We start from the raw sequence: 18450 nt of genomic DNA, 5'->3' as shown, positions 1-18450 counted from the left end.
TCAGAACTGTCTTTTTGGGGTTCACAAGGTTTATTCCCCATTGCTGTATACAGAATTGCTATCTTAACAATTTACCTAAAGCAGAGGTCCCCAACCTTTTGGGCACCAGGGACCGGTTCCGTGGAGAAAGGTTTTTCCATGGACCGGAGAGTGTGTGGTTTTGTGTGCTTCTTGCATCCCGCGGATGGGGCTTTTCTTGTTTGTGCGGACCGGTTGTTGGCATGCCACGGACCGGGAGTGGTCCACAGACCGGGAGTAGGGGACCCCTGACATAGAAGAAGAAGAAGAACATGAAAGTCACCCTAGTTGATTTATTAAGAGTTACTGTAAAACAAAGTCACTACGGTAATACCATTAACTTCAGAATGGTCAGCGTAAATGAAATTAGTATTCCTTGCTGGATTTATTTGCTTTTCAAATATTCTTTTTTAAAATGAAGAAGTTGCAAACATAATTATGTGGTGTTTTGGAATAAATTTGAGATTGCATTAGAGACAGATGCAATTGTAGTCTGTTCATCTGTCTAAAAGTAAATTGTGTTATTACTATATAAGCCTTTTTTAAAATAAAATTAAAAAAAAACCAATGAGGTGTATCACACATGATTTGTTCAAACGGGGACTGATATTTGCTGTTGTTGGGTCAAAAAGTTCAGTGTGAACATGCACAACTCCTTTTGTAAGCAAGACTCGCTGGGATCTTTTCCCAAGTCCATTTTCACAGGATGGTTCACGTCTTTGAAAAATGAAAACAAGCAAGAGGGAAATTAGGTTTGGTTTTTTTTTTTAAAAAAAAATCCATTTCATATATAAAAGCCAAATGTTTCCCGGAAAGTTTTTATTTGTTTTTTCACTCGTCCAAAAAAAAAAGTGCCCTAGAAAAACCCTAGCTCTAATCCTCACAATGTGGTGTTTACGCTCAAGGCAGCACATATGCGTGGTAATATGTGGTCCGGCATATTTTCCATTTTTCAAATCAGAATCCTTAAAACCATTCCTAGAAATTTTGGCTCAGTGTAAATTAGGAAAACAGTCTTTTAAGTGTTTAAGTAGACCAGGGATAGTAAATCAAAATTATTGGTTTTCAACCTGACCTTCGACTTCAGTTGCACTCAAGTTTGTAGTAAAACCCGTACTTATAGAGAGATACGTTATCAGTTCCTAGTCTCTTACCAACAAAAACAGGGCAGCCATTGTTTTAAAAGTTGGACAATATTTCTCTACTTTAAAAGACATAGGCATTCTGCAATATGGAAATCAACTAAGTTAGGAAAAACCTGTTTGATTTTTAACAGATGCTGGTGTAAACTTGGGCATTTTTCCTTTCGTTAACAGGGAACCAGCTGCTAGAGCTCTGTGGGAATCCTTAATGAATCTAAAACAGAAGGAAAGTTTGATGGAAGTTAGAAGACACCTAGTAGAAGCCGCAAGCCGGGAAAATTTGCCAATCAAGATGAGCATGGGTGAGCCCTTACGCCGCAAACTAGCTGTCGTGCCAATGTACTAGAAGCAGCGTGACTTCCCAATGGTTATTCGTTTGATAAGGAGGGGTGATTCTCATTGGACAGGGAGCTACATTTTCTGAACTAATTAGGGATTTTTAATGCCTTCGTTTCATGGAGACCATTTCTGTGGATTCTGCAGACATGGACAATCCTGTTTCGTTTTTAAGGGAATGAGAACAGTTACACAGTTGTATTCATCTGCCTGATTAACAACATGCTGAAACCTATGCATTGTATCAGCTTGGAGAAATTGTACGATGAATCGTTTGCCCCGGGGTTGTACTGTCCTAAACCCCTGGAATTTTCTTGAAGGATATTTCCCATCGTGTTCATAATCTTTCACCTTGAATTCTTTGCTCCCTCTCTCTAATATTGTGGTAGCGTACAATTGGAAAAGAGCAAACTGGATGTCGTGTTTTGTGTAAGAACGGGGTTCTCTTGTGTCTTGGACTGCTTAATATTTCTGGTCCTGCACATCTCCCCCCCCACCCCCATCAAAATACTCAAAATTTTCATATGAAACTTCAAAGCATTATTTTTAATATTATAGAACTTTGAAGTGAAATTGCAGGGAAACAGTTTGGGGCCTGCCCTGTTCCCTGTGAGTATTACACCGATATCCCCTGATCTAGAGATATGGAAACGTATAACCCAACCTCCGGATGGAAGAAATGGGGGGGGGACTCTATTTTGGGAGCAACGTATGGACGAAGAGGAAATAAAAAGTCTTGACATGTCCTATTTCCGTAGATCTTCTCAAAATACCACAGGATCATTTCCTGTCCGTGACTCAGAAGATTAGAGAGGGTTTGTTTCCATAGTTTCAGACAAAATGGTAATCGGGCCATGTGGGATTCCTGCATTAATTCCTGAATTTTCCTTTTAAAAAAAAGCCATTTAATTAAAAATTGCCATTTAACAATAAAAAGCATTACAAACAAAAAAAAGGAATAAAAAGAAAAAAAAATAGAAATTGCAGAAATGAAAAAAGAAAAATATATAAAAATAGCTTCCCCCTTCATCACAAGTATAAGCGTAACTCAGTGGTGGCGAACCTCTGGCACGTGTGCCAGAGGCAGCACTCGGAGCCCTCTCTGTGGGCATGCACGCCATCGCCCCAGCCCCGCCTCCCCCCGCGGTCCCCTCCTCACCAGCAGCTGCCCCCCCAGAGGAAAGTCACCCCCGAGCATAGCCCGTGCGAAGCAGCGCATCCAAGGACATGGCAGCTGGGCAGCAGGGCCAAGACTCCACCCTCGTGCCCAGTCACACACAGTTGATGCTGTGGGGTGCAGGGAGAGGGTGTGGCTGCCATGGCGTTGCTGGGCCACCTGGGCGATCTGTGGCAGGCCGTGGAGGCGGTGGGTGGCCCTGCGGGCGGGAAGGGTGGGGGCGGTTTTTGGCCACTCGGTCTCTAAAAGGTTCGCCGTCACTGGTGTAACTTATCACCGTCTTAAAATACGACAAATGATCTCTTCCTTTGATAGCTTATCTCTTATCTAGAAACAAATGCCTAAGTCCTTGTCATTCAGTCCTCAGCAGCAAAATCCAGGATTGGACCACTTACACTATTTTTTAATATTCTTAAGAACAGGATAGGATATGATAGGTTGGGATAGGGAATAGAATAGAATAGAATAGAATAGAATAGAATAGAATAGAATAGAATAGAATAGAATAGAATAGAATAGAATAGAATAGAATAGAATAGTATAGAATAGAATAGAATGAGCATGGGTAGAATAGAATAGAATAGAATAGAATAGAATAGAATAGAATAGAATAGAATAGAACAAGAGCATGAATAGAATAGAATAGAAAATTGGAAAATAGAATAGAATAGAATCAAACAGAATAGAATAAAATAAGAGCATGGGTAGAATAGAATAGAACAAGAGCACGAATAGAATAGAATAGAATAGAATAGAATAGAATAGAATGAGAATAGAATAGAATAGAATAGAATAGAACAAGAGCATGAATAGAATAGAATAGGAAATTGGAAAATAGAATAGAATAGAATAGAATCAAACAGAATAGAATAATAGAATAGAATAGAACAAGAGCACGAATAGAATAGAATAGAATAGAATAGAACAAGAGCATGAATAGAATAGAAAATTGGAAAATAGAATAGAATAGAATCAAACAGAATAGAATAATAGAATAGAATAAAATAAGAGCATGGGTAGAATAGAATAGAACAAGAGCACGAATAGAATAGAATAGAATAGAATAGAATAGAATAGAATAGAATAGAATAGAATAGAATAGAATGAGCATGAATAGAATAGAATAGAATAGAATAGAATAGAATAGAATAGAATAGAACAAGAGCATGAATAGAATAGAATAGAAAATTGGAAAATAGAATAGAATAGAATAGAATCAAACAGAATAGAATAATAGAATAGAATAAAACAAGAGCATGGGTAGAATAGAATAGAACAAGAGCACGAATAGAATAGAATAGAATAGAATAGAATAGAATAGAATAGAATAGAATAGAATAGAATAGAATAAGAGCAAGAATAGAATAGAATAGAATAGAATAAGAGCAAGAATAGAATAGAATAGAATAGAATAGAATAGAATAGAATAGAATAGAATAGAATAGAATAGAATAGAATAGAATAGAATAGAATGCAGAATGCAGAATGCAGAATGCAGAATGCAGAATGCAGAATAGAATTCTCCGGTGCTTAAATTCTCAAGGTACATACAAACAACAAAGTGATAGGTCATAGATCATAAATCATAAGATGCAATGATAAATCATAAGATACAAACAACAATTGATAAACCATAATATACTAATAGAAGAAGGTAGTAGAAAAGATGAGAAGTGAGAAAGATGAGAAAGATGAAAAGATGACAAGGACATTCCTAAAACAATGAAAAATAAAATTTTCAGTTGTAAATACTGCTGCTCTTTGGCCAGCCCTAACCCTTTTTCTCTACAGGTCCTCTTTTGGTGATCAGATGCATGGAAAGCTTCTGAGAGTGATGATTCATAATGCTTTCGTTTGAAGCTTTGCAACTAGCCTATTATTGAACAACCAAATATGCTTTGCCATCAATTGCAGTGGTTTGACTCCAGAAGTAGCCTGCCTTGCTTGGCAGTTTTAACAGGGGACAGTAAATCTGAAGGGAGCCTGAATCCCTTTATTATGTCCCTTTTATTGGCATGCTGAATGATAAAAGCTGAAACACCAGGAGGATAAGAGGAACAAATGTGCCTTTCTATTGCCCTCCTCCACTAATGGAAAAGGGTCTCCTTAGTTCTTAGTAAACTATGTGGAATGAAACACAAAAGGCTAAAGGATCTCATTAAAAAAAAAGCACAAGGCAGATTTAGCCTACAGTAACAATATATTAGTACAGCAGCCTTTGTTCAAGAGGCAGGAGTAAAGCTACTGTAAATCCCTTAAGCAGTGTTGTAAGTACATAGGGAGGGGGGGGGAAACTTCAAAGGAAAGAACAGATTTATGGAGATAAGGTATGTCTGAACTTTGTTCAGAACGTGAAAGAACATCCAAGATATGAAAAAAAAGAACAAACGTGACCATCTTTGGACATTGTGAAAGGGGGAAATGGGAAACATTTATACGAGCCTCATATTCCCAACAGTTTTGAACGTTTGAGTTGGAACTCAAGCATCTATCTCTGTCCCACATCCATCGCGAGGAAATACATACTGGAAATGTAGTTTGAACATTACACAAACCCCATTTAGGCATGTCGTTGTAAAATGGCTTTTGAGAGCGAAATAAATGTTGTCACTTTAACCTAGTGTTTCTCAGCCTTAGCAACTTTAAAACGAGTGGACTTCAACTCCTAGAATGCTCCAGCCAGCCATGGAGCGGCATGGTGGCCTAGTGGTAAAAACGCTTGCCTCCCACTCAGAAGGTTGAGAGTTCAATCCTAGGTAGCAGCAGATAGCTTCTCTCCTGGGGCGCAAAGAAAAAAAAAAATCTACTGTGAACTCTGCATGGCATCAGGAAAGGCATCCGGCTAATAAATGCTCAGCCCCATCCAGTCACCCAACTCTACCCCGAATTAATGGATTAGAGGGTCGTAAAAAGTGAGTTTTATCTCAGAGCAGAAAACAGCCAGTTTGTGGTTCAGGTACCAATTGAAAAGTCAGGAGACTGTGAGTTCTAGTCCCATCTTATGCATGAAAACTGACTGGGTGACTTTGGGCCAGTCTTTCTCATCCCAACTCACCTCATAGGGTTGCCGTGAGGAAAATAGGGAGGAGGGAGGAGTATTGTGTGTGTTGTGGCTGCCTTGATTTATTTTTATGACTCTTCATTATATATGCCTTCATTACGATATATATATATGAGAAGTTTGGGTGCTAGTGAGGAAAAAAAGCATAAATTAGATAAAGAGAGCAGAAACATATACTATTTGGTACGAAATGTTCTACAAGATGGCTTTAGTTTTTGATAGTTCAAAGGATCTGAGGTATACAGCATACTGTTTTGGAGCTAAAATGTTACAGCACATGAAGCCAAATCAATTAAAGCCTGTGGTGATATTCTCCATAGCTGTTTAGAAGTCAGGAAGGAGTTTTCTGTACAGCATTCTCTAACAATTACGGGGAGCCCCTTCTCCCTCCAAGCATGATTAATACCATGGATATTTCCTGATACAGTAGTTACATTTGGCAGATAGTCATGCCAAAACATGGAACGAATCAATAGACTCAGTGCATAGATTATTAGGGATATATATTGTTGTTGTTGTTGTTGTTAGCTGCGAAGTCGTGTCCGACCCATCGCGACCCTATGGACAACGTTCCTCCAGGCCTTCCTGTCCTCTACCATGTTCTGGAGTCCATTTAAGCTCACGCCTACTGCTTCAGTGACTCCATCCAGCCACCTCATTCTCTGTCATCCCCTTCTTCTCTTGCCCTCAATCTTTCCCAGCATTAGGCTCTTCTCCAGTGAGTCCTTCCTTCTCATTAGGTGGCCAAAGTATTTGAAGGGATATATATATATACACACACATATACATACACATACACAACACAAAAGACTAATGGGCACACAGCCAACAGCTCAGCCACACAGGATGTTACAAAACAGCCAACTAATCCACAAACAATAACCCCATCAACCAATCAACATGTAACTACACAGCCAACCAACCCGCTTACAGCAACTAAGCCAGCACCCCACACCCACCCACCAATATTTATAGAGAGACGGCAGCTCCGATTACGCTTTGCTCGCACAAGCACGAAGCCGAAGACACCAGCCTGAAGATGACGAGTGGGACCTCGTCGAAACATCGGCAAGACACTATCAATCTTACACGGGAAAAGACCTGAATACGCCAAGACCTACATACTTGTACCCGTGAAAATCTACGAACGCACTTTACAATACCAAAACAACCTTAAGTGACCTGAGTCAGACACAGCGTAAACAATCCTTTTTCAACAGGGCTCCATCTTCAGGCCACACCCAGGCCTAGGAGAATAACCAGGTCTTCAATAGCTTCCTGAATTATCATCTGGGTGGGAACCATCCAGATCTTTGAGGGCTATCATTCCAGAGGGCAGATACTGTAACTTAAGTATGCTCCTTGGGTCCTGCGAGCCATCCTTGTTTAACTGAGGAGACTCAAAGCATGCCCACTCTGCCCAATCTCATAGGACGGCTGGAGACAGGTGGTCCCTCAAATCAGTTGGACTTGTGCCCTGAAGGCCTTATAGGAGAAAGCCGGTATTTGGAAGTGTACACGGAAGACTGCTAATAAAACAATGGTTCACAGGAGCATAATAAAGCATGCACACCTACTGCTCATGCCACTGCATTCTGGACCACTGTGCTGTCAAGTGTCAGGGAAATCAGGAGATCCAGGCAGTTCAAATGGGTGCATCATAAATAACATTAACATAATTAGTAGAAGAACGGACATCCTTGTCTTTTAATTTAGTCCATGAATTATGTAAGCCATAATGATCAAGACATTTTGTTCCTTGCGGTCTTATTAACATTTCCTAGTTGGGCTTCCAGAACAAAGCGAACTTTTTAAGATTTTGGATAATATTTAAGCAAAACAAAAGATAATAATATATCAAGAAACAAGCCAACAGATGTGATTTCCTCTGTAGCATGGCTCTGGATTTATTCATTTTGGAAGACCAAAAAGAGTTTTTTTTTACAGGGTTCATCCTTCTGTTGTCCCTGAGAATCATCACTTACTAATGGACTTACAGATATACTGCTTTCTGTTGGCCTATATTAGTGTATTTCCTTCCTTCCTTCCTTCCTCCCTCCCTCCCTCCCTCCCTTCCACAGGCGGCTTATTATAATTTTAAAAAGGAAGGGACTTTGGGAGATGTGCACTGATTTACATCTTGAAAGGCATCTAATTATTATTGGGGAATTACGTTTTTATAGTGTTACAAGATAGCCATGATGATATAGGAAAGAAATCATTGAACAAATGAAAAATATTATTTTCTGCATAAAAATATTGCCTAAATATATCTAGACATGGGTTACATTTTCCATTTGCTTTATTTCTATATTCTTGAGAACGACTGTGATTAGATAGATAGATAGATAGATAGATAGATAGATAGATAGATAGATGATAGATAGATGATATATAAATATAAATATAAATATTTTCCCTTGCATCATAGGGAGAGTCACCCCTGAACAGCTTCACACATATATCCAGCTTTTCAAGAAGAAAATTGACGCTCTTGAAAATCATTGTGGGCTCTTGCAGATTGCGCTGGCTGTTGTACAGACTCTAAAAGACCCTCAGAACGCCAAGTGGGACAACTGTTTAGCCTTTGAACGGCTATTTCTACAGGTACCGTATAAGCTGAGCGTTGTAACTTTTTTTTTTAGGCATTGACATTGCTTATGATGCTAGCTTATCTTACTCCTCCTGCTTAGGCAGTAATTCATTAAGTAATTCCTCCAAAACCAAAGTGGACTTGAAGATGACTTGAGCTACCTACCTCGAAAGAGTGACGTTAAGCCAGAAGGAGAGTCTCTGCCAGTCCAGAACAGATCTGTGGTTTTGCCGATCTGCAGCACCTCGGGGGAAGAGAAATATATATGATATGATATGATATGATATGATATGATATGATATGATATGATATGATATATATGTACACACACACACACACACACACACACACACATATATATATATATATATATATATATATATATATATATATATGTATATATATATGTGTGTGTGTGTGTATGTGTATATAAAATGTATGTGTGTGTGTGTATGTGTGTGTATATATATACACCGTATATATTTATATTTATATATATAGTTTTGCTGCAGTTTGCACACACTGAAGCAGAACTAATGGTGACTGGGGCTATATTGAATGCGTGGTTTGCCTGGAGTCCTTGCCACTCTCTGGAATAAAGGGGATACTATGTCCTTGGACTGAATTGCACTTGGGAAGGAATTGTTCTTTCTGTTGGCAGTTCCCGGAGAGCTGCCTAGTTTTTTTGAGGGGCTCCAGAAAACTCAGGAATAAAAACGAGGACTGGCCAAACGTGAGTCAGATCATTTCTTAGTATGTGTCGTCCTCTTTTGTGTCAATAGAATAAGCAAATCCTTTCCAGGGAAGGAAGGACTGGGAGAAGATCGACAAGGATGCTGAATCTTGCCAGTTTTTAAGAAGAATTTGGGCAACCGTCTGTCTGAAATGGTATAGGGTTTCCTGCCTGAGCAGCGGGTTGGACTAGGTGACCTCCAAGGTCCCTCCCAACTTTATTATTAGATGATTATTAGATTAATTCCAGGTTCTGGTGGCCCAGGCCCTTTGCAGAGAACTGGAGCTCGGTTTGATTTGAGTAATTTTTTGGAGGAAATTTGTTGAGAAGATGATTGGCTTGCAAGCCATAGGTATCCTCAACTTACGCCAGAAAATTTATTGTTTGAGCAGTGCAGTCATTAAGTGAGGCATCGTGCGACTGTACCCAATTTTATCTTTGGGGGGCATGGTCATTAAGTGAATCACCCATGGTTGTTAAACGACTTGTTGCCTTGCCTGCCGGCTTTCCCATTGACTTTGTTTGTCAGAAGCTGATTGGGGAGGTCACAGGTGGGAGTCAGAGGAATGTACGACGATTGCCAATAGCCTGAATCACAGTCAGGTATCTGCGGGGAGACTGCAGCTGTCTTAAGTGCAGAAACTTGTCTTTTGTCACTTTTTTTTCCAGTACCATCATAATAACCTCCAATAACCTCCACTTACACTTAGACTTAAATGAGAGCTAGACTGGGGTGGGGTGGGATGGAATTGGAATTGGAATAGAAATAGAAATAAAATAGAAAAGGAATTGGATGGGATAGGATAGGATAGGATAGGATAGGATAGGATAGGATAGGATAGAAATCTTTATTGCAAATAGAATAGAACAGGACAGAACAAAATAGAATAGAATCTTTATTGAGAATAGAATAGGAATGGAATGGAATGGAATTAGAATAGAATAGAATAGAATAATAGAATAGAATAGAATAGAATAGAATAGAATAGAATAGAATAGAATAGAATAGAATAGAATAGAATAGAATAATAGAAATCTTTATTGCAAATAGAATAGAACAGGACAGAACAAAATAGAATAGAATATTGAGAATAGAATAGAATAGAATAGAATAGAATAGAATAGAATAGAATAGAATAGAAATAGGACAGGACAGGACAGGACAGGACAAAATTGAACAGAACCTTTATTGCAAATACAATAGAATGGAACAGAACAGAACCTAAAGATCTAATTAATAAATAACAAAGTAAGAGATTTTTCCAATATTGTGAGAATGAGCTGGTCCAGGGCTGATTTCAAAGTGCCACAGGGCCCCATGTAAAAAATACTTTTGGAGAGAGAGTGTATCATCAAGACACTACCCAGGCCCCAAGTTTGCTTCTATAAGATCTTTGGTATTTTTAAAAGAAAATAAAACCAATGGATCCAAACTCATCTAGGTAAATCTCTCTGAAGTCCAATTAAACTCAGTGGGAGAGTTCAGCTTGTACTTACTCTAAATCCCTACCACTAAAATCCATCCAACTCTGCCTGCCGTTCTATATTAAGTATTTTTGAACTTAAGAGAGCTTTTTTTTCAAACATCCATGCAGAGAAATTTTAGGTTGCCTGCCTTTGGCTGGACCATGCTAATGGTGTCTGAAGTATGAGTAATTCTGTTTATAATTTTATGGGAAGAAACATAAACATTACAGCACTGCATAAACAGTTAAAACAACTCAAACAACAGTGTTCTTGCATTTAAAACGGAAGAAAAATAAACAAAAGGGGGGGGAGTAGTACCAAATCCTTTCCTTAAGCATCTGTCTCTGGATTTATAACCCATTATGTTTCATTTTTTTAAAAAAAATAGGTCAGGAATTGCAACTGAAGTCAAGCTTTCCCATTCCGCACTGCAATTATCTCTTGTGTACACATTCATTTTCTTTAGTCAGACGTTGCATTATGTGACCCCCGTAAGGTTTTCAATTTTCTATCTTCTGAAGTAGGATGCAGTGCTATTTCGAGCCCAGAGTAGGGAAGCCTGTGGCTTAAAGCAAAGAAAGTCTAGCTTAGTTATTGAATAGTCTGCCTCTGAAAAATTCTGGGTCGCAGAACGCTTCCTTGTGACTATTAAGCTGTTAGAAGGAGCAGCATCAACAAGACTGTAAGATCCATAGAGTGGCCTTGCACAATTGTGGTTTTGTTAATTGCCTTGCACCTAGCAACTAGTGATGTTTCAGGAAATAAGGGAGGCCCGCCCTTCTCTGATCTCTGAAGGAGTTAGGTGACTGCAGGATTGGGCCAGCAGTTCTGTTGAAGGATGTTATGGCTGTTGGGGGTTGAGATGAATTTGTCAGTTGGAAATTGTGGTCCACTTTGGATGGGGGGTGGTTGAAGTTCACTTAATTGATCCTCATCAGTGGTAGTAACATGGAGCTGGGGGACCTTTTGGAATCAGTTTGAGAGGAAGAAACGGTTTCAAGTTACGATACGGTATATCTAGCTGCATTAGAATAAATGGTAGAAATTACACAGGTGCTAAATATTTTTTCCTGGATCCTTGAGAGCTGTGTCAAATCTCAATGTGTCCGGAGCTGGGATTTGTGATAAAAAATGAATTACATGTGGAGTAAACACCAGTGTTTGGTAGAATGTCTTAAGATTTTATTTGGTTGATTGGTGTAACAGGTCTAGAGTCGTAACACGTCTAGAGGAGGGACCTGGTGGGCCAGGATTGTGGGTGTTCTCTGATAACCCATCCTACCCCCAGATGCTCTTTCAGGCTGTGGCAAATTTCCATTGAGGTAAGCATGCTCGGATATAGCTGGTGCCAGTGGAATTGAGAGGACATTGGTGGAAAATTCAATGTCCTTTTTTTGAAGGACATCAGAGGAGGTATTCAGTTGTTGGGCGAGAAGTCTATCTGAATTTCTTCCCCTGAAGAAATTCCCAGAAGCTATCAAAGTTGTCCTCAACTGATGGTGAAACAATGCCTTGGGCATTCACCATTTCCCTGTTGCCCTTAATTGCCATTTTGTGTTATGGGCAAGATCAAAGTATTCATTTAGTTTGTACTAAGCAGCAACTGGCATTGCCATCTTGTGGATCAGCTCTATCGGAAATGCATGTATATGCTGCTAAGACAAGATCAGGGTTGAAAGGGACCTCGGAGGTCTTCAAGTCCAAACCCCTGCTCAGGCAGGAAACCCTATACCATTTCAGACAAATGGCTGTCCAGTCTCTTCTTGATTGAGAGCATCCACAACTTCTGGAGGCAAGTCGTTCTACTGATTAATCATTTTAACTGTTGGGAAATTTCTCCTTAGTTCCAGATTGCTTCTCTCCTTGATTAGTTTTCATCCGTTGCTTCTTGTCCTGCCTTCAGGCACTTTGGTGAATAGCTTGACTCCCTCTTCTTTGGGGCAGCCCCTGAGATACTGGAAGACTGCTATCCTGTCCCCCCTCGTCCTTCTCTTCATTAAACTAGACATACCCAGTTCCAGCAACCGTTCCTTATAGGTTTTGGCCTCCAGTCCTCCAATTATCACTAGTTAATTAAAAAGTTGGGAGGGACCTTGGAGGTCATGTAGTCCAACCCCCTGCTCAGGCAGGAAACCCTATACCATTACAGACAAATGGCTGTCCAGTCTCTTCTTAAAAACTTCCAGTGTTGGAGCATTCACCGCTTCTGGAGGCAGGTTGTTCCACTGGTTAATTGTTCTCACTGTCAGGAAGTTTCTCCTTAGTTCTAGGTTGCTTCTCTCCTTGATTAGTTTCCCTCCATTGCTTCTTGTCATGCCTTCAGGCGCTTGGGAGAATAGCTTGACTCCCTCTTCTTTGAGGCAACCCCTGAGATACTGGAGCACTGCTATCGTGTCCCCCCTCATCCTTCTCTTCATTAAACTAGACATACTCCATTTCAAATCATTTTTGTTGCCCTTTATACTCTTCTACTAAAAAAATTTCTGTAACTTGAATGAAACATAGTACATCATAGGGCAACAATTCTTGAACAAAGGTACCTCCAATGGGCTAACTTACAGAATGCATCCAAAATCTGGAACACATACATGACTCTTGTGGAATTGAAATTTTGCAAATTTAATAAAACATTTTAATGGCATAAAAAATTATTGTAAAGCATAATCTCATGAAACATTTTCTGTGCTGATGTTGGGTTGTGCTGCATGGGCTATTTTTAAGGCAGATATATCTCTGAACATCTCACTAATCTTTTAAGAACTTTTCAAGTACATTAGAAGTTTTGCCACTGTTTGAAAGCATTAAAGGATCCAGTAAGGAAATATCTCTTAAACTATGACCAAATAGGTCACAGCTTGTATAGTAGTTAATTGATAGGTATAGCTCTATAATATTTAAGCGGGAAAACCATTAATTTTGCAGGTGGATTGTCTTGGAAGGCTAGACATTTAAGAAAGAAAAAAATTAATTTGAATAATTGGCTCTGTTGAATATGTGTATTTTTTAAACTGGTTAGTATTACCTATAATTTTATGACAGCCAATTATGTAGACACATTGATTTACAAGGACTAGATATATACTGTATGTATTACATCTGGTAAACATCTCCTGGCTTGTTTATGCTTGATGTTGTTGTTAGTTGCAAAGTCGTGTCTGACCCATCGCGACCCCATGGACAACATTCCTCCAGGCCTTCCTGTCCTCTACCATCTTCTGGAGTCCATTTAGGCTCACGGCTACTGCTTCAGTGACTTCATCCAGCCATCTCCTTCTCTGTCGTCCCCTTCTTCTCTTGCCCTCCACCTTTCCCAGCATGAGGCTCTTCTCCAGTGAGTCCTTCCTTCTCATTAGGAGGCAAAGGATTTGAGTTTGATAGTTTGATATGCTTGATAGTGTATCTTAATAACTTAGACTTAACTTTTACTCCAGATAGTATTTTGAAAAGGCAAAACTTCAAAAGATAACGGAAATATATTTTGCGTAATTAGGAATGACTGGGTTGCAGTAAGTCATGTTGTGTTTTTGTGTCCCTGTGCTGCATAACTGTTTGTCTCATGCTTTTTGATTGCCATATGATCTATAATAGTTTATACATAAATTAAAGTACACTGTCAGTGCCAAATATAATTTATTTGGAACCAGATATAGATGGTCTACTTCGAAAGGATGTAAGTCCTGAAGAGCTTACCACTGCAGAAGAACATTTGTTGGGCTACATACTGCCACTTGTATTTCTTTTATTGTGAATGAGTTTTATCTCAAGGTTATGTCACTGAAGGATTTGTGCTTATTTATTTAAAATTCATGTCAGGTTTCAGCAAACTGTTGAAAATGTGAAACAGATAAATGAAGGGAATGAAGGCCTGAGATTTGTCTGAATCTCAGATATACGAAAGAGCATAAGTAATCCTTAGGTTGTATCCTACTACTCCTAAGATAAACTGTTTTCCCGGTCATAAAATAAATAAGATTGGCTCCATTTAGCTAACTGTTTCTATAAGAAGAGGTTACACTTCCCTCCCCACCCCTCCTTAAAGTTTGAGTAGAACTACAAAAGACCAAGAGGTCCTTGAGCTCTGAATTCCTATCAAATTCAGTTTTTACTACAAAATGTTTTAAGGGAGACGCATCCAATATTGCAAAACGTCTTATCTTTTCCTCTGTGTATGTGTCTATAACTCAGTTTCAACTGATTTGAGGATGTTGTTGTTTTTTTTTAAAAAAGACATTCAAAGAGCTTCTTTACCTCATGATGTCACTCAGTCAGTGATTGCGGTATGACTATGATAATGGCAAGTCGGTGATCATTATCTGGGGCACAATTTAGGATCCATGACTCATCATCCTCAGCACGAATGGGAATCAGGAGAGAATGAATCCCTCCTGTCTAGATGGCTGGCTGCAAATGGATCAGGGTCTTCCTTTGAATCCTGCTAGTAATGCTACTAACTCCTGCTAGTAACGTAGTTGTGCGTGACTGGGATAACAAAATAGGAGAGGCGCTATTTGTGGCGCCTTCGGTTCCCGAACAAAAGCTTGCTTTCGATTTTGTTTGCTTATTTGTTTGGTGACCTGAATGACCCACAGCTACATTTGATTAAATGACATTTGCTCAAATGTTATGTTTTGCCTCCATTAATTAACGTGGGACTGAGTAAAATGGGCACTGACAAAAGTTTCTTGGCAACGTTACCTATTGTCTTTCCCCTGACAATACCCTGCCCGCCACTGTTGTCCGAGAAGATCCCTGGAATTATACACACGATAATTGAATGCCTGTGTTTGTTTCGAATGATAAACCCACACAGTGACACAACATCATTAAAAAACAAAAACAAACCTTTTTTTCCCCACTCCTTAATTATCTTCTAAACCTTCCAGGCTCAGAAAGCTTTAATTAGGTTTATATTTTGGGGTCATGGCGCAATCGTTAATTCTCCTCCGTCCTCCCCTACGTTTCACAGAATCCATGAATGGAATCTGAGAATGTGAGAGAGATCACCAATTAGCCGTGCAGAAGCCACAACTAAGAATGACTGTTTGTGCTAGAACATATGCCCTTTGTCCATTATGGAGAGTCATCAGTAGAATGATCCTAGTATTGGGAAGACATCGCAATGGAGACTTCTCTTCCTTTTCTCAAAGGGAATGAAAAGCATCTGTGAGGGCAGCGCTTGGTTCGTGCCAATTCATTCCCTCACTTGAAGCTTCTGCCAAAGGACTTAAAGCCAGGAGGGGGGAAAAAATATTGTGGCGCTTATAAATATTTGCCTGTGCAAAATCTTTTGCAAGCTTCTGTCCTTCCCCTTACAGTGTAAAGGACGTATTTTATTTCAAAGGTTACATATGCAGCGTGTTTAGTGTGTGTGTGTGTGTGTGTGTGTGTGTGTGTGTGTGTGTGTCTGGACTAGAAATCATTTTCAGATTCTTACTGCTGTGTGGCTGGTATTGGTCAGAAGGAACGTGATTGTGTCTGTGTGTATGTGTGTGTATTCTCACACCAGTCACACACCAGTGACTAATGCCATTGTGGTTAATCAAGCTCGACTACACTAAGTAGTAAAGAATTCAAGAGAGAGAGAGAGAGAGAGAGAGAGAGAGAGAGAGAGAGAGAGAGGGAAAAAAGAATGCATTCCCCCGCTGAAATTTAACATCAAGTTTATTATGTCTGGAAAATTATGCTGCAACAGAAATGTAATAATAAAGAAATATTTTTCCTCCCTTGAGCTTACTTTGTCATGTAAGCAACTTGGTGCAATACTGCCATCTGCTGACTCTTTACTTTTTAAGGAAGACAAAGGATTCAGTCACCTTCCAGTGAGGTTTTTTTTTTTTCTGTAACAAGTACACATACTTCACATTACACAAAGAGAAAAATAAGTCTGTTTCATTGGAAAAAGTTAAAGAATGCAAGAAAAAAAAGGATTGCTTTTAACATAACTTGCATTACATTACATGCACGTGTGCGATGTACCAGCTTGTGCGATTAAGTAATCAATGGGCATGGGGTGCGGTGGGGGGGCGGTGTCCTGTTCAGTTAATCATTGTGGAAGCAACAGGAGCAGAATAGCTAGCAGTACAGAAAGTTGTAATTCGGTAGTTGTCTCTTTAACTCATTTGTGGTTTTTTGCGTAGGATTGAGGACCCAGATTGAGGACCCAGATTGTTGGGGGCAATTAAGCTGACTTTGTAATAATGCCGCTTGGGTTGTGTGTGAAAGCCCTAATAAGCAGGCATATACATAGAATGAAGGCTACTGCTAAGCTTGTAAGCCGCCCTGAGTCTTCGGAGAAGGGCGGGATATAAATGGAATTAAAATAAAATAAATAAATAAATTTAAAAAATGAGTTGCGTAGGGTGTTGCACGACTGCTGCCGAGGCAGATGAAACCATTTGCGAAACCTCTTGTCCTGTTTCTCACGAGACCCGCACGTTTTCGTCCTGCGTGAGAGTTGTACAATTGTTTTGTGCCTGCTTTCCATTTCCGTTTTTGTCCGAGGATGGGTTTTCTTTTTAACCTCCACGGATGATGGCATTTTTGCTGGGGATGCATCCTTTTTGCAATGGCAAAGCAAGTCAAGTCCCACTTTTCACATTTTTATTTTTTTTATTTTAATTCCATTTATATCCCGCCCTTCTCCGAAGACTCAGGGCGTTGTTGAAGTCAGCAGTAATCCACAGTGTAAAATCTACTCATAAAAGCTGGGGGGGGGGAAGGGGTGTGTGGGGAGGCGGAGGATCAAGCCTGGAAGACATTAAATTAGTTCCACTGTGTCCAGGGCAAGGCTGTGCCTTAGTTGCCGGAGCAGGCAAAACGGAAACAGGCCGTTTATAACAGGCATTCTGGTTCAAGAACAGTGGGGGTTCATTTGGAAAAGAAAAAAAAAGATTTATATCCCTCACTTACATAAACATGACAAATGCAGGCTGCAAGGACGAAGGGCGAATCTTTATCAAAATCTCTCTTAAGAACTTTTTCGTTGTGAATAAAGGGCGGCCTGTCCCCTCGTTTGAAGGGTTGCCAGTATTTGCACAACAATCTGTTTCAGAGCTCTTGGTTAATTAAAACCTCTTTTTTCCTATTCTTTTCTTTTCTTTTTATTTTTGCACAGCGATAGTGGACCACCTACTGCTAATTTTATTCGGTTGCTGAAAATGTTCAAATTTGACATCTGCAGCATAGGCAGAGAATAGAGATGGCAGTATCACCACCCACCCATTCACCCAGTCCTCCCCCCCCCCCTGTAATTAAATACATCTAGGTTTGTTTGTTTGTTTTTTAAAAAAAAGTTTAGTCTTCAACTTAGGCGCAGTCCCTTGGTAACCATTCAAAGTTACAACAGACATCCCCAGAAGTACTTACCAACGTGGTTTTTCGACGGTTGCTCTCTGCGCTCCAGAGTCACATGAGCACATTTCGAGAGCTTGGCAACCCGCCCAGATTTATGGCCATTTGCAGCCTCCTGCGGGGGTCACGTGACAGGTTTGAACAATGTTTTTGTCGAAAACTGGCGTTTTATTTCCAGTTTTGGATAAAACTGGCGGCTAGCAAAGTTGGTCCACAGAGTTTCTTCCTTTAAATTCCTGGGACTCTACCTCTGTGAAGATCTTAGCTGGAAAGTCAATACAACCCAGGTGGCCAGAAAGGCCCAACAGAGACTCCACTTCCTCAGGGTCTTGCGGAAGAACAGGGTAGAACAACAGCTAATGACCTTCTTTTACCGGTCTACTATAGAGAGCGTCCTCTCACGCTGTATTGTGGTTTGGTATGCTGGTCTGACAGCCGCGGATAGGAAAGTATTACAGAGGGTGGTGAGCACAGCACAAGACATCGTGGGCTGTCCCCTGACACCACTGGATGACATCACCAGGGCCCGCTGCCTTGGAAGAGTGAGGAAAATTCTGAGGGACGACTCACACC

At 39.9% G+C, this 18450-nt stretch overlaps 1 protein-coding gene across 1 annotated transcript in view; it reads left to right on the top strand.

The window, feature by feature from the left end:
• SCFD2 (sec1 family domain containing 2) overlaps positions 1–18450 on the top strand; it is a 164380-nt gene that overhangs the window by 28963 nt on the left and 116967 nt on the right. The window contains exons 3-4 of the mRNA XM_083367903.1: positions 1335–1462; positions 8166–8341. Of these exons, the coding sequence (XP_083224029.1) occupies positions 1335–1462; positions 8166–8341 (304 nt within the window). The remainder of the gene's footprint in view (positions 1–1334; positions 1463–8165; positions 8342–18450) is intronic.

The sequence above is a fragment of the Vipera ursinii genome (assembly GCF_947247035.1).
Source record: "Vipera ursinii genome assembly, chromosome: 7".
NCBI classification, from domain to species: Eukaryota; Metazoa; Chordata; class Lepidosauria; order Squamata; family Viperidae; genus Vipera; species Vipera ursinii.
The sequence above is the reverse complement of the archived record's forward strand: the minus strand, read 5'-3'. Positions and strand labels throughout refer to the sequence as shown.